The sequence below is a fragment of the Thunnus thynnus genome, chromosome 4 (genome assembly GCF_963924715.1).
Source record: "Thunnus thynnus chromosome 4, fThuThy2.1, whole genome shotgun sequence".
Taxonomy (NCBI): Eukaryota; Metazoa; Chordata; class Actinopteri; order Scombriformes; family Scombridae; genus Thunnus; species Thunnus thynnus.
In genome coordinates, this window is record NC_089520.1 from 28,636,801 (window position 1) to 28,664,711 (window position 27,911).

Here is a 27,911-nt window from a genome sequence, read left to right on the forward strand (position 1 = left end):
AAGGGAGGAGGAAGGGGTGTAAGAAGACAAAAATAACAAAGGCATGTGCCTGTCTCTCCTTGGTATTTTCCACTCTGTTACATAAAATCCCTCCTTCCCTCTTCTCAATCCTTTCCTCGCTCTCCCTCTCTCTCTCTCTCAGCTCCTCCTTCCTCCCCGTCATTGGTCAGCTGGTCGGCTCCACAAAGCCACAAACTTGTTCTCGCCTCATCCAAGTGGTTCAGAGTCCACGCAGGGAAAGAGGGAAGGAGGGAAGGAGAGCAGTGTGGCAGTCAGCATCAATCACTTCAGGGCACTTTGAGTGAACAGAAGAGGCAGGAGATGATCGGCAGCCTCTCTGCTGAACTCTCACAGGGCTGACTGGCCATCAGAACACTGATTATCTCTGATTGATTATCTCTGTTTCCTCCGACTCTCCAGCAACATGAGCTCATCATCGGCCAACCTTCACAACAAACGCCTACCATGTGAGTAATTTAAAAAACTTCTGTTTTGCACAGTCTCAATGGATGTGGATGTTTTGAGATGTAACCATAAAGATGTACCGGTTTGCTCCATTAACACAGTTTTTATTTTTGGATATGGAGCAGGATGTTAGAGAGAAGGAAATTCCTCTCCATATTTGGTACACACACACGCACACACAGAGATTGAACATTTAAGGCAGAAAAACTCAAGCTACAATGACAGCTTGTGTGTGTGTATTGTGCAGTGTGTGTGCCTGTTTGTCTTCCCACATTATATTAAACATGTCAAACTGATGTCAGTTAAGTGAGGAAAAGGCACAAATGAATACTTTTTGTAACAATGTCTTTCAATTTTCATTAATTGTGATTGACACTGAATTTATTCACAGCTCCTTAAGCTGTATGTGTGTGTGTGTGTGTGTGTGTGTGTGTGTGTGACAGATAGATACAATGTGGAAGCAGGTGTGACAGATCAGCCAGTGTGTTAAATAGCGGCAGCTGTGTTGATGTTGTGATGAAGTGACTGGCCAAAGTGCTGTGCCAGCCAAAATCAGACAGGAATGTTGAATCATCACGCTGAGTAATCTTCACTAATACCAAGTGAATAGGTCACACTCTCTTTGCACGAGAACAGGGATGCATTCCCACACACACACACACACACACACACACACACACGTACACACACACTGAGGCAAGCTTGGATTGGGGCCACTGCAGAGCTCCATGACAAAGATCTCTTATTTCTAATAGGATTGTGCCTGCAGATCTCATCAGACCAGACTGACTGCAGCGGGGTCTGCAGCTTGTTGCACAGACGCACCAAAGCTGACAGGACGTAGGCCCACAGACCTGAAATTGAATTAGTCCCAGTGAGATCAGTGTGTGACTTCATGAGGCTAAAAAGGATCAGGCAGCTACTCCAAAGAAGACATGTCCCATCTGTTGCTCTGCCCCTGGCCTCTGTGCCTCTGTAGTCCGCTCTGTCACATCTTGATTATTGTGGGAATGTGCCAGAAAGCGGCACGTCGGTGTGCTGCGGAGTGAAGGACTGACCAGCTGTTGAAAGCATGTTACAGACTTGGGTGCAGAAGGAATTGTTTCTATTCTCCATGTATTCATAGCCCAGTCCCTTTGGACATGACCCAGATAAGGCTGAGGACGTGGATGCTGTTTAATGAGCAAATTACAGGGCCAAAAATCCATATCATGTACTGTCTGTATCTGTAATTGATCACACTCTGAGGGATACATAAAGTGCATGCTGCTCTACAGTGGCTGCTCGCCGGAGCTTATTGTCTGAACAAGAGGAGCTTCAAACGGGACCAAAGTGTTCTCCTTCTATCTCTTATGAATAAAGGGTTTGACAGTCAAAGTTGTGCCAGCATTTGGATTTTTATACTTCTCATTCTCCTGGTTTGCTTCTCTTGAGCTTGTAACTACCACTGAAGACAGTGAGGTCAAGTTCTTGGCATTTTTGGGGGAATTTGTTTTTTTTTTTTTATCTTGCATTCTAGTATTAAGATATATTTTATCAATATTTTATGGTTAATTCCAGTATTTTTAGACTCAATATACTTAAATCTGATTGCTTTTAGGCCAAATTTAAAGTTAATTGCTCCTAACAAAAGTTACTGCAGCTTCTTTGTTGACTAAAAATTGCTACTAATTGGTTAGGGTGAGCAAAACTACCACAACAACAACAACAACAAAAAACCCTCCCAAAAAACAAAACATCTAACTGAATAATGAAATGAAAATAATATGGCAATTCAGCCCAACTATCATTCTAATTAAACAGTCAACTGAATAAATAAAATCTTAAGAAATCTAATTAATATTTTTGGTGACCAACTCACTGTCTGTATGTTTTAGGACCAAATGTATTTCAGTCAGGTTGAACCAGGCGTTATTTCTCTCCCAGTTTCTCAAGTTTAGATCATACTTTCACAGTTTACAGACATGTTACATAAATACTGGCACTATCAGGATTATATGCAATTACAACAGAAACGTTTCCTTTGGGTTTAGTGTCAGAGGAGGAATTATTGATAGCTGTCGTTTCACAACCAACCCACAGACATTTGCTGTGATTAAAATCCCAGTCACTGTTGTTGGAAGCGAAGAAGTGTTAATACAGTGTTATGCTCTTTCAGAAACAGCAGGTATACTAACAGGATCATCGCTCACCAATGTGAGAAGAGCTCACATGGCGCAAATATGCAGGTTATTGTATTACAAACAATACCCCATGGCATGTCAACACTTTAAGTTAATTGTATGTGTGTATTTGTGTGTGTGTTTATCCTTAACAACCTTGAATGGATGGCTGAATAAGGTTCCCATCAATTCATCCCACCTCTTAGCTGGGCTGCCCCGGGGACACAGACCAGCTCCTTTCATTAGTTCTCGAACGAAACCATCTACTCACTGTGCAGCTGAATCCTCTGTGTATAGAGTTAAGGTCTTACATCAAAGTGTTCAGGGCTCTACACAGACAGACAGCAGCAATGTATCATGTGAATGAATAGTCCCAAATGTGTATCTGTAAATGTGTCTTACAGCCCCTTGTGGGGGTCCTGACCCCCAAATTGGTTTCCAACCTGAGGGTCAGGACCACCACAAGGGGCTGTAAGATATCAACCACTGCATACTGATGCATACAGGTTCACAAGGCATACTTAGGTAGTCATGTTATCATACTAACATGTCATTTCCAGGTATTTGGTCACAAACCAAAATATTGAACAAATAACCTTTTTGACCCGATGATGGTGCTGGATGAAAAATTAAGTTTAGTGGATGACCGACAAATCGACAGACAGACAGAAACAAAAAACACAATGAACAGGAAAATAAAATTGGTCACAGTAGACTAAAATATGATAGCAGTTGAGAAAATGAATCAAATAAAGCATTACATTCAGATAATGAACTCAAAACACTGTTAAACATATACTTGTCGAATTCAAGAAGGTTAAAAAAAGATTGTAAAAATATGTATTATGGTTTAAATGGTCAATAAATTATGATGACATGAAGTATACAATCAAATCTTACAATCCGGCAACTCAGCGCTACAGTAACTTAATGTCAGAAATGTGTTGAGTTTAACTAAAACCTTTCAACAGTTCTTGCGACTTAGTTTCCTGCACAGTGATGTGATCATTATTGGCTTGTTGAATTGCTTGAATAATGGTTTAATCTTATTCTACAGTTCATTAGTTACCAAATCATGTTGGATAAGGGGATTTATAAATGTGGCTAAACCATGGATATGTCTCTACTTGGTCAGCTGGTGAAGCCTATTGTGTTGATCAAAACTCATGACAGTCTGCTTGTGGGCTTATGGAGGGCAGTGGGACAGGACACTGACCTACAAACAGTCCTATTGTCAGTCTGGGTGTAATCCAGGGAAACAGAGGGTTAACACTGATGTCATTGTTGTCCTGACAAACTGGGCTGATGGTGCTGAACGCCGCTTTGTCCTGGCAAAAACAGCCAGATCTCCTATGCAAATGAAAAAAAAAAAACACACACATGCATGGACTCAAATTTACAGATAAACCAGATGGACTCACAAACACAAATCAGCAGCTGCCATTAATAATTTACTCTTGTTGCAACTAGAGCTAGCTAAATTTCAGCTTTTGGAGAGAAAAAGCGGAGTGAGAGAAACTGTGACAAAGTGGGTGAGAATACACCATTTGTCCCTACTTTCACCATCAATGCCACATAGCTCACAAATTTAACCATGCTTGGTAATTGTTTGTTTAGCCACATGTTTATGATCAATCTGTAACTTGCAGACACATACTATCCCGGGTTTGTTTGTGGTTTGCATTATGTTTGGTTACAGTTCACATACCAGCAACATTTTTGGTTAAAGTAAAACACCGACAAGTATTGTTAAGTTTAGTTATTGTTTATTGGGTTAAGTCTGCATTTCATAGTTCAATTTTATTCTTTCTGTGTTACTTACCATACTCACCATGTGCTCCACAGACAAAAGGAGGAGGCACCCAACAATGGCCTGTATTTATACACTGGGTGACATCATTGGTGATGTCACTGGGTTGGATAATGTGGCGGGGGTGGTAGTTAATTATGTTAAGTGAGTTATTTACTGTGATTTTGATCAGTGTATGTATGGTTGGAAGTGTGTTGTGTGGTGAGCTATGATGAAGTGTTTCACCATGGAGACTGGTAAGAGTGAATAACTTTATCTCTAACCTGTTTTAGCAGAGACATGGGATGCACCTGCAGCAATGGTACAGCCCAGATTGACTCTGATGGACTGCTGATGGAAGGGTCTATTTAAGCAGTTGCTTTTTGGCTGTCGGGGGGTTAGTACATCAGTGTGTAGCTGTGTGCACATGATGATGAGTTAATATAAGTTCAGTTGATATGAGTTGAGTTTTGATCAGTTAGGCCAAGTTAACTATTTAGTTGTTTTTTTGTTTTGTACATAATTTTTTTGTTTTTTGTTGTTTTTGTTATATGTGTAGCATGGTGCCACTTTTTTGTAAATAAATCACCTTGTGATACATGAAGACGGTTTCCTGTGTCTGCCTCCTACCAAGTGACCAGCCACTCCGGTCAGGCTACACCACATTTGGTGGCAGTGGTGGGATCCAGGCCAGTAGGAGGCAGCGAAGAAAATGTCAACCAGACAAAAGAAACCTCAAGCAACTGAGTGTCTTCCAGAAGTGTCTCAAGATGTCTGTGACCAGCAGGGGGCAGCAGGTGGTCAAGCCCAGGAGAAAGAAAGTATGGCTGAACTGACAAGTCTTCTACGATGTCTGATGCAACAGCAGGCTGACAGCGATGTCAGGATAGATCAGGAGCGCAAGCGACAGGAGGAGAGGTGGAAGCGAATCCAGCACCAGTTTGCCCAGCTCCAACATGAGGTGCAACAGGACCGCCAGGATCGTCAGCAGCTGATGGGAGATTCAGCAACCCCATCCGCCCCCTCTGTAGAGCTTACAGCCGAGCCTCCTCACATCCCAGCGATCCAAGGCAGGCCTGAGGTTGATCTAACACAGTTGGCTAATGGAGGACAGCATTCCAGTCTGGTGAGGCTTCCTGGCTGGAAAAGCCCCAAAATGCAGCCATACAGTGAAGGTGAGGACATTGAACATTACTTAATCACCTTTGAAAGAATTGCTCATGCCTGTCAGTGGCCTCAGGAAGAGTGGGCTCTTCACCTGGCTCCACTGCTAACCGGTCGAGCCCGTTCTGCTTATGTGGCTATGGACATTGATGACACCATGGATTATGCAAAAGTAAAGTGTGCTGTTTTGAAGAAGTTTGAAATCAGTGCAGAGACCTATCGAGTGAGGTTCCGTTCCAGTGTGCCGGCAGAAGAGGAGACACCTAGAGAGCTGCAGGTCCGCCTTAAGGACTTGTATGACAAGTGGATGGCTCCCAAAGAAAAGACAAAGGAACAAATTGGAGATACCATTATCATGGAGCAGTTCCTCAAAGTCCTGAATCCTGAGCTTCGCACCTGGATTAAAGAACGGAACCCAAAGACCTCCAAAGAAGCAGCAGAATTGGCTGAAGCTTTCCTGGCTGCCCGCCGTCCATCAAAAGAGTACCTCCCAGCCAAGTCCCGCCCACCCACACCTTTGGGTAAGCCTATTGGTGGGAGTGACCTTAGAGCCAGAAACACAAGACATAGTTCCTTCCCCTCAAATTCAGCTAAATTTGAGCCTAGAAACAAAGCCCTCTTAGTGTGTCACTCTTGTGGTCAGACAGGTCATTTTAAGGCAGAGTGTCCTAAGGGCCATGTTAGTAAAAACTACATGTGTTTTGCTCCCAAGTTACTGGTCAGTGAGCCGGGGAGGGAGGAGGTCTCAGAAGGTCAATGTGAGGAGCTTACAATAGGTGTGTTAATTGAAGACAGACCCTGCGTAGCTCTTCTAGATTCAGGAAGTAATCGCACCCTAGTCAGACAGGATAGTCTCCCTAGGGATGTTGTTTATTGTGGAGGGACAGTGGATGTTTTCTGTGTTCATGGTGACAAAGTAGGTTACCCCATAGCTAAGGTAGCTATCCAGGTTGAAGGCCAACTCTACTTGCTGTCAGTAGGGGTATTTGAGCAACTGCCCTATCAGGTTGTGTTAGGCTGTGATCTTCCCATCCTTGCTGAATTGATAGCTAAGCAGTCTCGTGAGGCTAGGGCTAGTTGCACCAGTGAAAGTTTGCTAGCGGTCACCAGGTCCAAAAGTAAGCAGGAACAGGCTAGTTCAACAGTGGCATGGGAGGAGTTACCGTTTGCAAAGGAGGAAGTACCTGGGGTTGAGCACACCAAACAGCTTAAGGAGAGGAAAAGCAGGAGCCAGAGGAGACAGGACAGAGTGAGGGGGACAAAGGTAGCTGAGCATGTGTCTGAGCCTTTACAGTCTGACCTTTTTGCCATTTCTAGTGACATTGCTAAGCTGCAGAGACAAGACCCCACCCTTACAACTTTGTTTTCTAGATGTGTGCCCGAGTCAACCCAGGTGACAGGGAGAGAAAGGGAAGCATTTGTGGTCAAGGGAGACATGTTGTATCGTCGTAGTCAGATTGGTGATCAGCTAGTCATTCCCCAGAGTTTGAGGCCCACAGTCCTTAACCTGAGCCATTCAATCCCTTGGGCAGGACACTTAGGACAGGCAAAAACATTCTCTAGGATGGTTCCTCGTTTCTATTGGCCCCAGCAGTATGCTGACACAGTAAAATATTGTCAGTCTTGTCCACAGTGTCAGTTAACAGCTCCAGGCAGGAAAGGAGATAGGGCTCCCCTGATAAGTATGCCCATCATTGATACACCCTTTTCCCGTATTGCCATGGACATTGTAGGCCCACTAGAAAGGAGTAGTGCAGGCCACAAGTACATATTGGTAGTCTGCGATTATGCTACAAGATATCCTGAAGCCTTTCCTTTGAAGAAGATTAAGGCCCGCCAGATTGTCAACTGCCTCATTCAGCTGTTCTCCAGAGTTGGAATCCCAAAGGAGATCATCACTGACCAAGGCACCAATTTCACTTCAAGCCTGTTGAAGGAGGTGTACAGGCTGCTGGGGATTCAGGGTGTGAAGACCAGTCCCTACCATCCCCAGACAGATGGCCTCGTTGAGCGCTTTAATAAGACTCTTAAGTCCATGCTGAGGAAATTTGTGAATGATTCAGGGTCAGACTGGAACCAGTGGCTTCCGTTCTTGTTGTTTGCATATAGAGAAGTCCCACAATCATCAACTGGGTTTTCACCTTTTCAGCTGCTGTATGGACATTCAGTGAGGGGTCCAATGGATGTCCTGAAGGAGGCCTGGGAGGGCCCCATGCCACAACAGCAGTGCAGTGAGCTCTCATACGTCCTGAAGATGAGAGACAAACTGGACCAATTTCAAGAACTGGCCAATGGTAATCTGGGCCAAGCACAGGAGCGACAGAAGCAGAGGTATGACACGGCTTCTAGATGGAGAGTTTTCCAGGAGGGCCAGAAAGTTCTCCTACTGCTGCCAACGGCTGACAGTGGCCTCCTTGCCAAGTGGCAGGGGCCATACAAGGTCACAAAAAAGACAGGCCCAGTCACATATGAGCTCTTTTTGCCAGACCGCCGGAAAAGGCATCAAGTCTTCCACGTAAACCTTCTGAAAGAGTGGGTAGAACAACCAGAGCAGCCTACATTGATGACATTGTTATCTTCAGTCGGACCTGGGAGGAGCATGTGCAACATCTTGGTGATGTCTTCCAACGCATTCAGAGTGCTGGTCTGGTAATCAATGCCAAGAAGTGTCACATTGCTAAGTCTGAAGTCCAGTACCTGGGTTATGTGATTGGAGGTGGAGGCATTCGGCCTCAGGTAGGAAAGGTAGAGGCGATTGCAGCTGCAACACTACCTAACACCAAGAGGAGGCTACGGTCATTCTTGGGGTTAGTAGGCTGGTATCGCCGACTCATCCCCAACTTTTCATCAAGATCTGCTTTACTATCTGAGATGACTCGCAAATCAAGCCCAGTAAAGGTTAAGTGGACTCAGGAAAGTGAGAATGCTTTCAAAGACTTGAAAAACTGTTTGTGTCAAGAACCGGTTCTGCAATGTCCAGATTTCACTCTTCCTTTTACTGTTCAGACAGATGCTTCTGGAGTAGGGCTTGGAGCTGTGTTACTGCAAGGAGGTGATGGAAACCAGTTGCCTGTGCAGTACATCAGCCGAAAACTCTTCGCAAGGGAAATGAGGTACTCAACGATTGAAAAGGAAGCTCTGGCTATTAAGTGGGCTTTAGACACTTTGAAATATTACCTCATTGGTAAAGAGTTTGTTCTGGAGACTGATCATCGTGCTTTGCAGTGGATCCATAAAATGAAAGACACTAATGCTAGAATCACCAGATGGTATTTATCTCTCCAGCCTTATCGTTTTCAGGTCCAGTACAGACCAGGAAATAAGAATGTCATCGCTGACTTCCTGTCCCGTGACTCTGAGGAGTAACGGTCTTAAGGGGGGGGGTATGTGACAAAGTGGGTGAGAATACACCATTTGTCCCTACTTTCACCATCAATGCCACATAGCTCACAAATTTAACCATGCTTGGTAATTGTTTGTTTAGCCACATGTTTATGATCAATCTGTAACTTGCAGACACATACTATCCCGGGTTTGTTTGTGGTTTGCATTATGTTTGGTTACAGTTCACATACCAGCAACATTTTTGGTTAAAGTAAAACACCGACAAGTATTGTTAAGTTTAGTTATTGTTTATTGGGTTAAGTCTGCATTTCATAGTTCAATTTTATTCTTTCTGTGTTACTTACCATACTCACCATGTGCTCCACAGACAAAAGGAGGAGGCACCCAACAATGGCCTGTATTTATACACTGGGTGACATCATTGGTGATGTCACTGGGTTGGATAATGTGGCGGGGGTGGTAGTTAATTATGTTAAGTGAGTTATTTACTGTGATTTTGATCAGTGTATGTATGGTTGGAAGTGTGTTGTGTGGTGAGCTATGATGAAGTGTTTCACCATGGAGACTGGTAAGAGTGAATAACTTTATCTCTAACCTGTTTTAGCAGAGACATGGGATGCACCTGCAGCAATGGTACAGCCCAGATTGACTCTGATGGACTGCTGATGGAAGGGTCTATTTAAGCAGTTGCTTTTTGGCTGTCGGGGGGTTAGTACATCAGTGTGTAGCTGTGTGCACATGATGATGAGTTAATATAAGTTCAGTTGATATGAGTTGAGTTTTGATCAGTTAGGCCAAGTTAACTATTTAGTTGTTTTTTTGTTTTGTACATAATTTTTTTGTTTTTTGTTGTTTTTGTTATATGTGTAGCATGGTGCCACTTTTTTGTAAATAAATCACCTTGTGATACATGAAGACGGTTTCCTGTGTCTGCCTCCTACCAAGTGACCAGCCACTCCGGTCAGGCTACACCACAGAAACCAAAAATAAAAGTGTGACAGAGAGATATTATTGTCCATTTTACCAGTGTGGCCACCTGTCTGTTCCACTTGAGTTCAAGGTATTTCCTGTTTTGTGATAACTGGGAAAATAAATATGGGTCCTGCTGCAGTTATGCAATGCTGTTACATGCCTAGAAAATGCAGTAGAAAAACATAAAAGTAGGAGGAATAACTTAAGAGCATGTGTGCTGAATGTGCTTAAATATCATCTTTTTAATGTTGGTGATAATTTAGCGCTGCATTTTATGGTTACAACCTCGCTCCTGCAGGTTAGAGTGGGATAAATCTACCTGTAGCCATCCAGTCGCTTTGCCATTCCTCATGAGATACCATTAATTACTGTAACAGCCTTTGCAAAGAGACTGATCCACTAATGACCAGCTGTAGACTGTTAACTGCCTGCTGCTGCCGGGGTCAATGTTGCGCTGGAAGGTACGGAAGAGACACACAGTGAAAATAACAAGACATCCTCTTTAACTAATGAGCCCAGGCAGAATTCCTTCCTTGCCTCCATCCTCTCCATCTCTCCCAACCCACACCCTTGTGTTGACTCACTTTTGGATAACCTCAATCCGATCATACTTTAGATTTTTTAAGAAACCCTCCTCCTCGTTCTCTCTCTTTCTGCTAGTCCTTCCTGACCTTTCCTCCTTCTTCGTGCTGCCTTTCTGTATTTACAGCCGCTCACTCCATCTTTCTGCACCCTCACTCTCACTCTCTCTTGTCGCAGTTGGGATCTCAGCCATGTGAAATAAAATCTCTTTCCTCCAAGTGGCTGGGTGGAAAGGCCAGCCAGTGTATTCAGTGCCTCAGCCCAAACAAGTGTTACTTGGAGAGTTTCAGGTCTGTCCCAGCGATCAGGGATCATGCCTCATCTATTTGATATACAACCAATGTGTTTTGGCGAGGAAGAGAGGGACACAGAGGGTCTTGGGAAAAGCAGTAAGTCTGGAGTTTTTTTTGCTTTAACCACTACAGTGTTATTTAGAACTAATGGTGGGATGGCTGAGGCAACACATGGAAATATGGACCACCACCAGAGCCATTTAAACAGGGATGACCTCATCCATTTGTATAAGGAAACTACTTCTCAGAGCCGCAACTTTCTTGAATAGAATCAAACTGAGAGTCTGGCGAGCCGCTCCATAATATGCTCAGACAACCAAAAACAACTGGATCATGTGGAGAGACACTTTTCTGTGCTCCATTCAGCCCTGACCTTCCCATTCCCACTGTCAGAGGGGAGTCTGCCTGTGACCTCACTTTTACATTCAGCACTGAGATGGGCTAATGGCAGCCTGTGGGTGACACTGAGCCCTTCCATTCCGTCATTTAGCCCCCAGATCAATGTGTTGCCTCGGCTGGTTGTGCAGTTGGTGCTTCTGAGTCCTGTCCTTGAAAATGTGTCAGTGGGGGGAGGCACATGACGTTCAGAACATGCAGATACTGAAAAGATATACAGAGAGTCACCTGATTTGAAAAATGTTAGAAAAATATATAGTCAAATTAAGTAAAGTAGAGCATTGAATTATCTCTTTATCATCATGTGGCAATGATGCATCATACTGTTTGGCAGCTGGCCCTGGGTCGTATGAGAAGTCTCATCATGACACAGTTTTCACGGAAATGTAACAAAAGTAAAAAGAAAAGTGGTAAAGGACTGCAGAATAAGAGGAATTTAACAAGGATGCAGCTCTACTGGCCAAATGAAAGGCTGAGTTTAAGAGTATTCACCCTCCGCTACATCCAAACTGATTTCCTGTAACTGGCATCATGTCTAAGGAGTGCAGGCCAGTCCCGTTCCCTTACATCTCTGTCTTTGTCAAGCTCTGAATGGGCTCTTTCTCTCTCTGCCCCCTGAGCGGAGGATCTGGGTTTGTCTTTATGTGGGGAGGCAGAGAGGCATGCAGACACGTCCGGGCTGCTCTGTCCGTCTCCATCTCTGTCTTTCTGTCTGTTCCAGTCATTCTGCATGTCCAGCTGGTCCTCAGCCCTGATCTATGACCTTTTCTTCCTCAACTCCCAAAGCCCCCAGAGGAAGGAAGGAGGGCGAGACAGAAAGAAAGACAGAAGGAGAGACAGGCAGAGAGAGAAAGACAGAAAGAGAGACAGAAAAGACAGGAAGAGAAACAGAACGAAAGACAGTAAGGACAGAGAGACAGACGAAGACAGAGAGAGAAAAAATACAAAGAGAGAGAGGCAGAAAAAAGACAGTAAGACTGAAAGAGAGACTGAAAAAAAGACTAAAAACAAAAGAAAAACAGAAAGTGAGACAAGCCTGTAGGTTGTTTATCCCCTCTCACCCTCTCTCCCTCCTCCCTCTTGAAGCCACAGGCCCTTCAGACGTCTTGTGGTATGAAACTAAAGACTCAGGGTTGTGGCAGGGCTGCAGCAGACTGTGATCTCATCAGCAGTGGACACTGTGCCCATGCTTTTCTTGCGACAGAGGATTTTCCCGTGTGAGTGGTTGCGCTAATCAGAGGTCACCAGGGTCGTCCGCGGCAAGGGGAGCCGCATCGATCAAGGTGATTCAATGGAAAAAAGAACTGGTTAGGGAAGCAAAATCAATGTGAGGATATGCATCTGTAGCTAACCTTTAGCTACTCCATGGGCCTCAGCCTTTAAGTAGAAACAATCAATGCTGTGATCAATCAGTGTTTCACTGAGTAGGAAAAAAACAACTTTGGGATGAGCATTTTGCTTAAACCTGTAGCTTGTAATGAAAAGCATCATTTTCTCAGAGAATGTTGGAGCACAAACATGCTGTCTAACCCCCGTCTGCTCTGCTTTAAAAAGAAAAGGAATGATATTCATTCATCCAAAAACAAATCTTGTCTTCTCTCTGACATGATGTCCTCGGCCGGTCATATGAAACAAGGGGCTCTTTTTCATTTGAGCAAACATGTCAAACAGGCAGCTCCAAATTGTTACTGACATCTTGCTTTGTCAGCGTGGCTCCCTTTGCTCCCTTAAGACTCTGTAGACAATAGCATTTCTGATTGTGTAACAGTGCAAGGAGAGGAGAGTATCACACACATTTACACACACAATTGACAACCTCACACACACATAGACAAAGACAGAAACACTGCATAGACAACTACCATAAAGATGACTACACGACAATTTGTAGTCACTTGCCTGCCATTTCAGTACAGTACCATCATTCCTTTTTAAGATTGCAACTAGGAAATAGCAGTTGTATCTGGTGACTCATTAATTGTATATTCTAATAACTAGCAGACACACCTGTTTTCTGTCTGTTTCATACAGAGCGATGGTTGAAATGACTTAAGCTTCCAAGAAGAGAAGAGGAGTAATAAATCACTATAGTTAAAGGGGAACCCCATGAAGAGTACGACTTAGCCTGTGAAAACAGTTGTAAGCGACAATGTCCTTTGTGGCTTTAGAGGGAGAGATATGAGAGGGATAAAACTTGACTATTTAAAACAATTACATTCCTCATGAAATTCTTTTAACATACTTGAATGACTGATCTGTAGGATCTGGTGCTTATGGAGCTTTTGACCATTTTCTTTTAACATTTAATCTTGTGTCAAAGGGACAATGGATCACATTTTTTATGAATATCTTCTGCTGTAAAAACTAAAAGGAAGGAAATCAAGTGAAAAATATCAGGGATGCCAGTATGATCCAACAAATGAGAGTTTGCAGAGGGAGAGTGAGATGAGCAGTTAGTTAGAGATGAGAAGGATCACATCCTGTCTGACTGGCCAGCAAAAAGCCCTATGACAAAGTTTTATATATGCTTATCTTTATCTAGCTGATTAGAAGATGAATCATTCAGACCCTGCAGCACACACATGATGTCGTACAGTGGAGTTTTTGCATGTTTGAGACAGTTAAATAATGTTACAGTGTCTTAATGGTTCAATTCATTTCCTGATGCCCCAAAAAGCACATGATCCAATTAATGGCTCATTTTCAAATATGAATAATCAATTAAAGTATGTAAGAAAACCTCAATTTGAAAAAAAAAACAAAGCACAATGATGCCAATTCATCTCGTATTTCAGCTCCATAACTTGAACCAAACACATTACAGTGTGATCACTGTGTGAAGGCAGATATTGTCAACTCATCACTTTTTGCGGCCAATTTGCTTGTAGATTCTTGTGTTTTCAGTCTGTGGGGACTCCCGCCTATGTTTCCGGGCTCTGTCTACGCCCACATACTGTACGCCCATAGCTGGTGTCAGCCGGTCCAGCCCTGGGGATTGAGTTGTCCTCTTCCTCTCTTCCCTCCAAAGCTGTCTGATCCCAGAGCTGGCGAGGCCGCTGTGCCCAGGAGGCAGGCTGTCAAACAGGGCAGAGCAGAGCTGCCGTGACAGGCGTGTGTCCTGCCGTTACCGCAGACATGTGCCTAGGCTCGACTCATGGGGGGGGGGGGGGGCTGCTTTCAAATTTATTTAAAGTGTTAGCAATTTTATCCTGACTGCAGCAGTTATCAGGTAAATAGTTCATTATGAGGACATACCAGAGAGGTTGTGTAAAAAAAGACAGTCTCTTTGTGTTGCAACAGAGAATCCCTGGAATTCTTCTCTTTCCTGGTATTGTAAAGATCCTGAGCTGAGTGTCTTTCTATTCTCCATCATTCACTGGTGTATTTATAGAGCTGCTGTGAGTGCTGCTCTCAACACAGACTAGATAATCTTCACATTATTCCCAGTTTAGACAAGGCTTGAAAGAGTCATCCAATTAGCTCAATTCCCGGCCTGTAGGTTGTAATGGCTCCTAAAAAATCAGACATTGTTCTAATGACTGTGCAACACATGGATTCATAGTAAAGAAGGAAATGGAGCAGAAATGCACTTTGTAATGAAAGACTATCATTTGTCGGTGCAGAGTAGGCTGAAATATGCAACATGTACTTTTCCCTGTAAACTGAATTTAAAGCAGTAGTTTGAGTTTTGGAAAATATTAAATTATTATAAATTGACTTCTTTGTGGAGTCAGACAAGAAGATACCACTCTCTTATCTGTACGTTAAAAATGAGGCAACAGCCAGGAGTTTAGCTTAGCTTAGCACAAAGAATGGAAACAGGGTGAAACAGCTAGTTTGTTGGTGTCCGGAGACGACAAAATCTGCCTAAATACATCTCTAAAGCTCACTAACACAATTAACAACTTGTTGTTTTTATGCTTCAGTCTTTGTACAAATGAAACAAACAAGATATATAACATGTGGTGAGCTTTTTTGTTAATTTTGGACGGAGCCAGGCTAGCTGTTTTTCCTGTTTCCAGTCCGTATGCTAAGGTAAGCTAACTGTCTCCTGGCTGTAGCTTCATATTTGGTGTACAGACATGACAGTGGCGCCATCATGTAACTCTCAGCAAGAAAACTAATTTGTCTGTTTCCAAAAATGTCCTTAAACTCAGTTGCTTCCTTTGTATTTCTATCTATCTATCTATGGGTTTTGTCTTTACATTCATAGACAATGTAGGAATCATTGTCTCTTTGCCCTCATTTGTGTGTTTCTTTCTCAGTAGTGGCCATATTTACAGTATTTACTGAGCCCAGCATTTTTCCTCTCCTCATGCCTCTTCCAGTCACACTGCTGCAGTTCACCCCTTCACTCACACGTTGGATGTGCACTCAGCTTTATTACAGTGATGCTGATGGGGGGGAAAATGGGATTGCATGGTATCTTAAACCAGATTAATTTAGCAAGAGATTCGACGGCTCGCCTTTGCAAAGCAATCTGTGGATCAGCACAGATTTAGTAAATGTATAGGCTAGAACAGTTTGTTTAATCAGTGTCCTGGATAAACAAACAGTTTGTTTTATCAGACAAAGCAGTGTGTTGGTGGAATTAATCATTATCCACAGGAATGAAAATTCAGAGGAAAATGGAAACAGATTGTTTACAGTTAAGATAACAACAGGATATTTTACTACTTGTGATATATGTGATTGACTTTTTATCCTTGCTGTGTTACATTTCAAAAGTCAATCTAAGAGTCCAGAAAAAAGGGAATTCCACCTCCTTACACATCTCACTTAAAGCTCAATGCCTCCCCCTTCTGGCTACCAAAATTTGACTGTAATATAGATCTCAGATCGTGTGTCACATTATACAGCACCAGGTAATCTCATTGACCAGCACCCCAACAGTGCCAGAGTGGAGGAACTTCTCTGTGTTTTGACTAGGATGCAGCCTTTTATGCTGTCTGGCCTTGAGGCTCCAGGTATCAGGTATAAAACATCATGAGCTGGTATCTAAACTTCTGTCCTGCTGTTGTGATTTCCAGCGGAGACCGAGCGTGGCCAGAGGCTCCCAGATGTGGACGCAGCACAGCAGCTCAAACTGAGAGAGAGACAGCGTTTCTTCGAGGAGGTCTTCCAGCATGACGTGGACGTCTACCTGTCCTCGGCGCACCTTTGTATCAGAGACTACAAGAGACGTGAGTTGGACCTGTAGTATTTTTATAAACCAATACACAAAGATGCACAAATGCACATACATAGAGTGTAGAGATGCATTTAATTTCTAGCTTCACCTTTCCTCGCAGCTCCCATTGGAAGCATCTCGTCCATGGAGGTGAACGTGGACTTGCTGGATCAGATGGAGCTGATTGACATCTCTGACCAGGAGGCTTTGGATGTCTTCTTCAGCTCTGGGGGGGAAGAGGGGGTCCTGACCTCACCTTTGCCAGGTATTGAAACTAGGAAGAAGAACAGAAATAACAAAAGATAAAGTAGCACATTGCATCCCTAACAATGTTTTTTATGACTCACAGTCCAAGGAAACAACAACAATGACGAAGTCATCAGTAACGGACTCTTTCAACATGTACTTGAGGGTCTTGACGCCAAGTCCCGCATGTCTTCCACATCTTCTAACTCCTCCTCTGACAGCCAGATCACCAATGCCAATGGAGGAGACACCCCTGTAGTCGGGTCAGACGATGAAGAAACACACACCAGCACAATCAAGCGGAGAGCCGCACCCCCAGAGACAGAGAAGGTGAAAACTCAGACTCCATCATCATCTTCGTAGGACGCACTCTCCCCACAATGATCTTCACCTTCATCACAGTATTTAACACCTTGGCCAGAGACGAAAAGTCGACTTTGCAATGTGAGCTTTTGAAAGTGGCCACTCCACACACTGGCTCTAATCACTGTTACTGTTCCTTGATTTAGGAGTTGTAAGTGGGGTTCTGTGTGTGTTTTGGAGGTGGGGACAATGAACTGTAAATATGAAGATTTCCTTTTAATTCTCACCAGTTTCCTTTCCTGTTTTGGCATGTTTCAGAGGACAACATCTGTTCCCCTGTTTCTGACCTCACCGGACTTGTAGTTGATGTATGATGTTGATGATGTTTCTAAATTTTGTACAGTATTAACACAACCCAGGACAGTAAAACAATGACGGGAATTAAACATAATCATTGAGTCGTGTATGACTTTGGGTAAATTTGGTTCTGATCATTAAATGTACTGTTTTTTGAGGCAACACATTGTCCTGCAAATGCAAATTCTGTTTTCTGGCTCTAATTTCAAATTAATCTCTAACAAGATTTCTTTGTTTTACCAATAAAAGAAAAGAAACTAAATTCTTGAAACTAAGAAACTAAGTTCCTGGTCATTTCAAGTTGTGTTAACATGTGTAGATAAGTGCTCTTCCGGACAGCATTTAAATATGATGCCTGAGGGAGAGCAACGAGCTGAACCTGCAGGGCAGCCTCATAAAATGATCTCTAACTATGTCAAGTTTGCACACTGCTGGAACCACAACATGTATGTTGAAAAGAAGAGAGGGAAGACTTTTTTCAGATACCACACATCATGTACAGTACAAGGAAGATTTCAGAAAGATTTCGAAAAGTCAGATACCTGCATGAATCATTCAAGTATTAAGAAAGTTTTGATTAAACAGTGACGTGTCAAAGCTTATTATCACACGCTCACGCACGCCGTAAACTGTGATTATTATATTCATGTATGTGGGTGTGTAAAGCAGAAAAGGCAGGGTCTTGTCTTCCTTTTCTCAAATGTCAGTTAAGCCATTCCAACACTCGAAGCTGGACGTACCGAACTCGCATCATGCTCGGCTTCTTACTCCTGGTATGTAGCAACATCAATTTACATTCTTTCTGAAATGACTGTAATTGGAAATGTATACAATTATGGTATTTAAATTTTATAGATATAAGTTTCTGCTACAATACAGTTTTACTTAAACAGTAATATTTCTTCTTTCTTTATTTGTTGAATGAAAATGTGACACAATATTACTTTAGGTAATAAGTTAAGAAGGTTTATTATATCACCTATAAAATCATTCTTAAGCCTGTTTTTTTTTAAAGTTAATGTTATTTTCTAGCAATCTGCTGGTCTATAGGTTCAAGGACAGTTGATCTTTTAGTTTTGGTCAATGTCTCCCTGTGAGAGAGTTTAGATCAGTCAGTAATGGTATAACATCGACTCATTTAAAGCATTTATACAACAGGTGAAAAAAATCATTAGGTACAAGGTACAAATTTATGACGTAATACTGTGCTGTGGAATTTCCCGCTCCATTTCACAAGAGCTGGTTAACCATGTATGCGGAACTATGCTCGCCAACTATCAAGTTTATTCCCAAGTGTAGAGATGGCACACATTATAACCCCCCCTCCCTCTCCACCTTCCCCCACCCATCACCTCGAACAAACACTCCTACTTTGCATGCTATGACTTTCTTGTGAAGATCATGTTCCTCAGGTTTTGGTTGGTCCACTTTCAGATTTATTATTTGTCAAGTGTGACATGTTCAGAGCTGCTGAGCCGTCACAGAAGATCATGGATCATTGACTCCTTTACAATTGAGGAGGGGCAAACAGGGCCATTTCCGTATGTGCTGGGCAAGGTGAGAAAACCACTGAGTAAAGAAAAACTGGTCACACTGTGAAATCACTTCCTCTAAGAAGTCTTTGCACACATTTTCAGAAATGCAACTACCAAACATTACCATTTGTAAGCAAATCTCTTAAGACAATCAATTCTTTAACTAGTTGTCTTTACCTGTCTGTGATAAGCTTTAATTTGACACCAGCATTTTTTTTCTTCAATTGCTATCTCTTCATTCAAAACGTAGCTCATTAATTCTTACATATAGCAAATGCAGGATTCCAAAAGCCAACTGTAAAGTGTTTGCTGTTGTGTTGTAGGTTAGTATTGCGCGTGACTATCGAGTATACTTTGATCTCTATGGGCAAGGAGTGGATGAAGAGCCAATAGGAGTCCTCTCCATTCATAAAGAGTCTGGCAACGTGTCTGTCCACAGGGCTGTGGACTATGAGGAGAAGACAATGCTAAAGGTTAGACTCCACATGTATTACATACCAACATCTAGTTACATCAACTCATTTCTTATCCTTACTGGTGTAAACTTTACTTAACCTGATCTCTGTGACTTACTCTGAATCATATCATTCAATCTGTAGCTAAAATTTGAGGCCAGAAAGACAGATTTATCAATTGACACTAAATTAGGCCTTGAGATTTCCATACTGGACATCAACGACAACCCACCACGCTTTCAGAGGGATCTGTATGAAGTCAGTGTCAAGGAAGAGAACATACAAGGTAAAGAAACAATAAACCATATGCCTCTACATTTTTTACTCCTTTTTTTGGGAGCAGTCTAAAGGGTTTTGTCATTTACCAACAGGATCCAACCTCTTGACTGTGCTAGCCCATGACAGTGACCAGAGTGGGACACCAAACTCAACTTTCCATTATGAAATCAAATCTGTGTCTCCAAACCCTCCAAACACTGAATTCTTCATTGATGAGTCTGGAATGATCTCATACAAAGGATGTTTGGACCATGAGGCAAGTCTCCCTTTATTTAAAATGTCAGGATCATATGACACATGCAGTACATACCTAGATTGAGTAATAGTACCAATCCCTGTTCTGTGGGGTCTGATAGGAGAATGTAATATATGACATGTGGTATCTGTGAAAGTATGTACAGCATACTTCTGTATCCTATGTGAACTAAAATGAGTTGCAGGGTGAGTGAGTTTATCTATATGTGTCTCAGTGACACCGCATGTGTTGTTATATCACATTTTATGGATTTATATCTAAAAAAGGATACATGTTAGAACAAAATGATGAAGCTACTTTGCAAGGAAATGGGTGCAGGATACATTTATCAATATGGAAGAAAAACTATTAATCAAAATTAATTTGCTTGTATTAAGGTGGCTGAAATGTTTACTGTATTGGTGGAGGCAAAGGACCATGGTGAAGTGGTCAGCCTTTCCAGTTCAACCACTGTTGTGGTTCATGTCCAGGATGGCAACAACCACCTCCCATCCATCATCGGACAAACAGTAAGCAGTTGTCTCGGTTAAAACATGCTCAACAACATCACAACACACACTTGCCTTTAATGTTACAATGGTGTATAGTGTCATCACATATTGCTGTTACCATCTGAAAATAAGACACAAAATCAAGTTTTAGCCATCTTTCTGACTGTCACTCATTCATCTGTTGATATTCTACAGTGACTCTTCTATGGCTTGATGTCATTGTCTATTATATTATAATTGTCCATTGAGATTTTGCAAGCAAGCAGAAAACCAACTATACAAAACATGAAAAAAACAAAACAAAACAGAGTAATGGGTAAGTCAAAATAAAGAAACAAATGAAATAAAAAAGAAAAGGTTAATAGATAATGAACAGAGAAAGAATTCACAATATGTTTTAGAGCTGCATAATGACTTCACATAAATGTTCTTTTTTTCAGTGTCATTTTATAGGCCAAACAAATATGGATGCAAATGCATGTGGGTTTCTTTTTTTTTTCTTTTTTACTTTTTTATATCTGCTTATCTATTCTCCTGTGAAGGTTTTATTCTCGTTTAGCCAGTGCGCAGTTATACAACCAAAAGAATAGTCTGCAAATATGAGTCTACATTCTCCAGGGATCATTCAAAATATTGCAACCTTGGGATTAATTTGCAAGAACTCACCATAGAAAAAATGTTATTACAAAGAATAAATACTTGTTTTAACTGACATTTTAAAAATCAGTGTTGCCAGTGTTTATACTTTTCATATTATAATTTTACGCTTTAAATAAGCCATATCAGCTCTAGTGTGTAACAGTAACAGTATAATTGATATTTGTCCAAACAAACACTTCTTAACACAGGGTGTGAACACTTTCACTAAGAGCTGTGGGAAGTACAAGTTAACTAGATTTCTTTTGCACCCTGGATTAATACTTTAGGGCCCCAGCAAAGTGAAGGAACATGAGACTGGGTCCTCTCCTCTGCGGCTGCATGTGACCGACAGAGACACCCGGAACAGCTCGGCATGGAGAGTCAAATACACCATCCAAGGTGACGAGGGAGAGCACTTCAAGATAGAAACAGACCCAGACACCAATGATGGAATCCTGACCGTAGTAAAAGTAAGTGCTGTTTGGCTGCATTCTTCACATTACAGTGACGCCCACTTCTAGTCCTACTACAAGCTTGTTTGTCATAATATGTCTGCTCCTGTTGACGTTAGTATTTTTTTAAAGTTGATGCTTACATTGAATCACAAAATGTGTTATGAATAATAAATATGAAAAATCAACAATTGAATTGAACTTCATATGGCTTAATTTCAGGCGTTGGACTTTGAGGAAGGAGCACAGAGAGAGCTGTCCATCTCAGTGGAAAATGAGGCGCCATATTTCTCCTGTGAAGTGAAGGAGAAGACGACCTCAGGCCTCTGGAAAGTTGACACCATCAATGGTGATGATGCCGGTGCAGTTCAGCCTCCTTCTGTAAAAGTCATCATCGAAGTTGAGGATGTGAACGACCCCCCAGTGTTCGATGTGACTGTCAAAGAGGCCATTCTGGAGGAGAACTCTCCCACTGGCACCTGGGTAGAGAAAGTAACCGCTGTAGATCCTGACACCAGTCATGCAAGAGACTTTGTGTGAGTCAGATGTTTGTGTTAACGTGTTCAGCTCTTATCTATGATCACCTATAATAATGCACATTGTATTTTGTGCACAGGTACTCAGTAGGACATGATCCTGATGGCTGGGTGACAGTGGATCCCCACACTGGCAACATCACTACAGTCAAGTCACCAGACAGAGAGTCTCCTCATGTCGTTAACAGTGTCTACACCGTCTTATTGCACGCAGTGGACAATGGTAAAACTCAAAGCGTTGCTGGTTGGCATGGACACACACACTAAATATTTCTTACTTAGACGACCTGAGAAAGGTTTGATTCACATCTAAAACACTTTTGTGACACCATTTTTAAAAAATTTTGAACAGGTAAGCCACCTCTGACAAGCACAGCTACACTGAACATCCATGTGACTGACCAGAATGACAACGTGCCACAGCTGACATTAGACTATGTGGATGTGTGCTTGTCTGATGATCCCACCACCATCAACATCACAGCCTTCGACCTGGATGAAAATCCCTTTGCAGGGCCTTTCACATTTAAACTGCTGGGAGATGTCAAAGGAAAATGGACACTGAATCCTTCATATGGTACAGAAGACTATGCTATGTAGTTAAATATCACAGTGAACATTTCAAAAAACAACCATTACATTATTATTGTTCTTTCTCTTAGGTTATACAGCTGGCTTGGTGAAGGAGCCTGGTGTGTATGCTGGCAAACACACAGTTGATCTAGAGATCTCTGGCATGCAGGGAGAGTTTGGCGTTTACAACCTCAGTGTGACCGTGTGTGATTGCTCTGTGACACCCAACTGCCAAAACCGCAACGCTGAAATAACAGCTGCCTCCAGTTCAATAGGCATAGTGTTTGCCTCGCTACTTTTACTCCTGTGTAAGAAACTGAAACTTCTTTATCCCAGCAAAAAATATATAGAACAACTGAAGATTTCAATCATCAGTCTCACCAATAGACTTTTGTGTAACTTCACACCTTTACTCAGCATTAGAACAAGAAAGAACAAGGATATGGTAAAGGAGTACACCAACAAGAAGTTACATTTCAAAAACGACTAACTTATTTTGTCATCTCTTTCTCACTGACAGTTCTTCTACTGATAGCACTTGTGATCACCCGCAAAAAGGAGTTCACTGCTTTGCCGTATGATGATTCCTATGCAGAAACCCTCTTCCCGTCAAACATTGAGAAACCAGGAATAGACTGCAAGGTCACTGCTCAGAAACATTTGAAAACAAACCAGTTATACATTTTCAGATTTCCCTTCATGCAAATATCTGCTACAATTTCTTTTTTCAAGGTTCCTGATGGTGTCCTGGCAGTGTCCACTGCCACGAAGCAACAGGATTCATATAAAGGGCAAAGCCTGCATGATGGAGTGCAACAAATGAACAAAATTTTAACCAAGGTGGGTACCGATGAATATAGATGTAAACATCTTTCACCAGGGCTGAGCAAGGATTAAACTACAAAACCTGAAATAGATTTTTCTCACATTTTCCAGTTTTGATAACATTGCTTGTAAAAATAGACTTATTATATTCAACAATAGGTGAGCATACAACACTTTAAATCAGCTGATTATCACAGTTGCTCCTGTCAGTCTGTTCAACAGGATGCGGAGCAAAACGTCAACTACAAAGACGAAACAGATTACAGAAAGGAAAACGTTTCCCATCTGTTCAACAGTAACAACAGGAAACAGGTAATATCCCCAACAGTTGTCCAGGTCAGTTGAAGTGAATTCAAATATTCATGTTCCTCTTTGCTCCCCTTTTTTTCTCTATCAGTCTTTCCTCCAATCTAAGACAAACTGGAATTCTCTAATAGCCAGTGGAAGTAACCTCAACCACCAGGTAGAGTAACAATTGTTGGCTTGAACAGACTTTACTTACTTTAATTACTTTGAGGCAAAAGCAGAAGAAACTTAATTGGGTTTTTATGTGTACAGGTTCAGGGCTGGGGCACGATGAATCCCCTCTACAAAATGAACCCTAGTGGTGTATCGGATACGGCTCTCTTAGTGCTACTTCATTGGGTTGGTATTGCACACACAGTATCTGCTGTAGTTTAAGGGTAGTGCAGTGACTTGTTGAGTCTACTCTGCTAAATTAGGTTATAAAAGTGCATGTATGAGCATGCAGCAGTAAACTGTATTCAGTTTGACACTTTCCTTGTCTGCAGAGGCTTTCCTCACTTGAGCAGAAAGAGGAGGATCTGGGGGACTATCAGCCTCACCTCTATGCATATGAGGAGGACTCAGACAACCTCTCAGAACTGGAGAACATCACCATTCCTGACGACGATTCATTCATGAAATTGCTGACAGACCTGGGCCCCAAGTTCAACCAACTGGCTTCCATTTGCAAGCCACCACATTTACAAAACTGATCTCACTTTGATCTGTAAACTATTTGATGTTTGAAACTGTACAGGTTATGTTTTAATTAAGTTTTAAGGTTAATGTTAAAGTTTTATATATTTTTTTGCATGCAGAATGTTGATACTGTTTCCCTCTTCAATATGAATTTAGTACGAAAGAAAAGAATTTCCATTAATCACATTATTTAATAGCAACTGTTAAACACATGTTTCTCCACAGTTCATTTTACAAGTAGGGGGGAAAAAAAAACAAAAACAAAAGTACAGCTTTCTGTCCTTTCAACTTTGAGAAAACTATCCTCTAGAGCAATCTGGAGTTACATTTGAACAATAAAGCAGACATAAGACTATAATACATACAGACATTTAGCAAAAAAATTAAATTACATGCCTGCTGGTCTGTTCAAAGACAAATTCCACATTGCATGTTTCCAAACTAACTGCTAATGAATACATTTGCTTCTAGCGTACAGCTGCTGGATTAAAAGAAATTTTTCTCCCATTCCATATAATAGAAGAGGTCCAAAGTACAATATTCCCATAAATGCACATTTGGGATAATGAGGAAAAAAAAAAAAAAAAAAAAGAAAAGACATCTTTGCTTCAACTGCTTCAAAAGTGGAAAAAAGGAGGTACTTTTTAAATAAGTAGAAAACTACAATATCAATTATTTACAGAAAATGTTAGCGCAAAAAAAAAAACAAAAAAAAACCTTCACACCCTCCCACTACCAACTTTTGGGAGGGGTCGCTGCTCAGTGGTGCTCTGCCCTCTGCGTGCTCGGCCCCTGAACCCTCTGCCTCTCAGGAGGCGGCCAGGCACTCCAAATGTTTCCATGTTCAACTTTTTCTCCTCCGCCCATGTGGTCCTCCTGAGGATGTACAGAGACAGCAACTGAGCATCACAAAACCCCCTGACGCAACACAAAGACAGACAGTGAAGGCTGAATAATCACCTGGGCTTAAGGTCTGATGAGATGTTGTCAAAGAAGCCTTTAGCTTTGTCGTAGTACTTATCCCCAGGACTTTCCTCCTCCTGCATACTCTGGCTGTCCAGGTCCTCCCCAGAATTTACCTTCTCAACTGCAGCAGGTTAAAAATGTCATAAACACACAAAAATGATTAATATTTTGTTGTACACTGAAATGGAAATGACTGATATCCTTTGAAATAAACATGCATACCTACAACCTCTTTCGTAAGATCATCTTTAAACTGTGCATTTGCAGTCTCAAAATCAAAATCTGACTCGAACTGCAAGGTTGTAGCCTTCGAGTTTTTCACAAGAAGCTGGCCTCTGCTTCGGGTCCTGGACCTGCGACTGCCTGCACGCAAAAAGCACCCAAAACAAAACATTTAGACACACTACAAAACCCCACAGAAAAACTGGTTTACTGACCAGATAAAGCTGGTTTATCTAATCATGGATATTTAGTTTTGCAACTAACAATCTTATTGACAGATGAGACATTTGTTCACTGGACAGTTTGTTCTGCATTTCTGCCCTCAGACATTTCTTGGCAGCAGAAATTTCAAAACTAATATAGCTTCTCTGTCAGTAAGAAATAGCTTGAAAGTCTGATTTTTATTTTGGATACCTTGTTTCTGCCTTTGTTTCTGGTTATCCATGCTTTGGCCTTGAGTCTTGGCTGCACTTGGCTGGGATGGTGTCCGACCTAAAAAAAAAAAAGTAAATTAAATGTTAAGATGTTTCTCATTTCAGCTGGATTAAATAAAAATGGAATGCAAAGCAATAAATAAAAGATGAGTGCCTTGGATGTAAGAGACACATAAGTAAGCTTACCGGTGGAAATATTCTCCTTCTGAGCCCGGGAACCATCCCGGCTGGAGCGTTGGGTTGGACGAACAGTCTGTTTGCCCTGTGGCTGGGTTGAGGATTTCCCCCTTTTCTGGGCAGCACTGGCCAATGGCACGGTTTGGACAGCCTGCTCAACTGTGGGAGCTCTTCTGGCTGGGATTCCTTGAAAACCTGGTACTGCGTGAACAGAAAAATACACGGTGGTGCAGATAAGAAACGGCCACAGACATTGCTCCAGCAGAAAGCCTAAATATACCATCACTGAGACATCGGAGGGGTAAAAGAGGTCACTATACTTAGGCCCAGTGCTGCATTGTACTGCTGGTTGAGTAGAGAACTAGCAGCCAGCTGGTTGTAGGTGGGCATCATGTCCCTGTATGGACTCCAGCGTGGGTGATACGCAGCAGAAGAGCTTCCAACAGATGACTAAAACCACAACATTTAAGACAAATGCACTTGATTTATCAGTTGTGATTATGACTTAATACCAAATACTACAGCAAAGTGGAAATGCAGCCACACACCTGTACAATAGCAGGGTCACGGGGCAGTCCATGGTATGGTTTTGGTGGTTCGGACACCGTGATATCCTTTATGTCACTTCCTCTGAAGATGATGTATTCATAGATTTCATCTTTGGGTGGCACTGGTTTATCAGTGTGCCGGTCCTCTGTGCCATAGGATTTAACTATTGAAAAATAAAGATAATTGGGAAAAAAAGTTAAGTTTTGTTTAATCTCCAGCATACTTACTTCAGAACTTAATATAATTAAAGATAATTGTCAAAGAGAACAAAAACCCACAGGTGTAGCCTAGGCCTGGGCCACACTGCAAATAATCAACCTACCTTTGGCTAAAGCAACCGTGGACCTATCTGTGTCGACAGAGGACAATATTCCTTCATAACGAATCTGTGCCTTGGATATCAAACTTATTTTACTGCCAATGTAAGGAGTTCCTGCTCTAGCAGTCATGTTTGCAGCAAAAAAAAAAAAAGTTTTCAATTTGATTAGCAGCAGTTAAATCGCAGAGCATTAACCCACGGCACACATCAGACATTAACTAATCGACAATGTGCGCAATTAGCTGGCACCTGTGCGATTTATAAGATTGGCACGCGCCTCTGCTGGGTCACCTGCGTATAAAAAGGGTTAGTTTCTTTATCCAACCGGCGCACACCGTGGAAAAAAGTCCGGTGATTCATATTGCTGCTTATTTCACTCTATTTGATCATTTGAGCATAATGACAATTTGATTATGATGTACCTGCCCCACTTTACCTTCCCACACCTCAAATTGTATTATACCCTAAATTAATAGAATATGGAAAAGATGGAATGGCAAATTATAATGTATATAAGATAATAAGGCCATAATCCAATATTAAAAATAGACTGAAAAAAATACACCGAAACGACAAATGGATATAGTGAAATGGCGATCTGAAAATAATAAGCATTTACATTTTACTCACACTTTCATTTTTAAACTGGGACTATCATTTTATTAGTCTACCCTGGGTGTTAATATAACAAAGTTTTTATTATGTATTAATAGTTTGTGGGTACAATTCTCACAGTTGTGACTGATATTGATAAAAAAAATATTAATGAAACTCTGCTTGAAATCCAAAAATGTCATACCCACACTAAGATTACATACACACGGACTACATAGCGTTCAGATTTCATATGAAAACTACATACCACTTTACAGTAGTTAAATCTTAAATTTTTCGAAATGCCTTTCGGCTTATGCACCTCGTAAGAGCCATTAAAAGCTATATAAACTCCAAATTTGCAACTTCTGAATAAGTTAC

General features: G+C 41.8%; 4 protein-coding genes across 5 annotated transcripts; 3 read left to right on the forward strand and 1 right to left on the reverse strand.

Annotated features, from left to right (window-relative positions):
* Nucleotides 1-186: 186 nt before the first annotated feature.
* Nucleotides 187-17,523, forward strand: LOC137181972 (dysbindin-like). Its single transcript, XM_067588136.1, has 4 exons — nucleotides 187-467; nucleotides 16,199-16,351; nucleotides 16,460-16,603; nucleotides 16,688-17,523. The coding sequence occupies exons 1-4, from the start codon at nucleotides 425-427 to the stop codon at nucleotides 16,945-16,947; spliced, it is 600 nt and encodes a 199-aa protein (XP_067444237.1). The 5' UTR covers nucleotides 187-424; the 3' UTR covers nucleotides 16,948-17,523.
* LOC137180775 (uncharacterized) lies at nucleotides 5,129-8,946 on the forward strand. Its single transcript, XM_067586024.1, has 3 exons — nucleotides 5,129-8,095; nucleotides 8,218-8,316; nucleotides 8,587-8,946. Exons 1-3 carry the CDS (start codon nucleotides 5,129-5,131, stop codon nucleotides 8,944-8,946), a joined length of 3,426 nt encoding a protein of 1,141 aa, XP_067442125.1.
* Nucleotides 17,524-17,662: 139 nt separating the features above from the next.
* On the forward strand, nucleotides 17,663-24,957 carry cdh27 (cadherin 27). 2 transcript variants are annotated; one of them, XM_067588130.1, is made up of 17 exons: nucleotides 17,663-18,017; nucleotides 18,679-18,801; nucleotides 19,103-19,252; nucleotides 19,379-19,520; nucleotides 19,606-19,769; nucleotides 20,147-20,278; nucleotides 21,187-21,369; nucleotides 21,574-21,887; nucleotides 21,968-22,110; nucleotides 22,240-22,464; nucleotides 22,550-22,768; nucleotides 22,981-23,102; nucleotides 23,193-23,300; nucleotides 23,496-23,597; nucleotides 23,683-23,748; nucleotides 23,844-23,930; nucleotides 24,077-24,957. In XM_067588130.1, the coding sequence occupies exons 1-17, from the start codon at nucleotides 17,895-17,897 to the stop codon at nucleotides 24,281-24,283; spliced, it is 2,610 nt and encodes an 869-aa protein (XP_067444231.1). In that variant the 5' UTR covers nucleotides 17,663-17,894; the 3' UTR covers nucleotides 24,284-24,957. The 2 variants fall into 2 exon arrangements, with proteins under 2 accessions (XP_067444231.1, XP_067444232.1); XM_067588131.1 differs by having other exon boundaries at nucleotides 23,508-23,597.
* On the reverse strand, nucleotides 24,441-27,435 carry LOC137181971 (protein LSM14 homolog B-like). Its single transcript, XM_067588135.1, has 8 exons — nucleotides 26,940-27,435; nucleotides 26,617-26,780; nucleotides 26,389-26,518; nucleotides 26,078-26,269; nucleotides 25,872-25,949; nucleotides 25,458-25,598; nucleotides 25,230-25,356; nucleotides 24,441-25,145 (listed from the first exon to the last, which is right to left on the reverse strand). Exons 1-8 carry the CDS (start codon nucleotides 27,064-27,066, stop codon nucleotides 24,989-24,991), a joined length of 1,116 nt encoding a protein of 371 aa, XP_067444236.1. The 5' UTR covers nucleotides 27,067-27,435; the 3' UTR covers nucleotides 24,441-24,988.
* Between the last annotated feature and the right edge of the window lie 476 nt (nucleotides 27,436-27,911).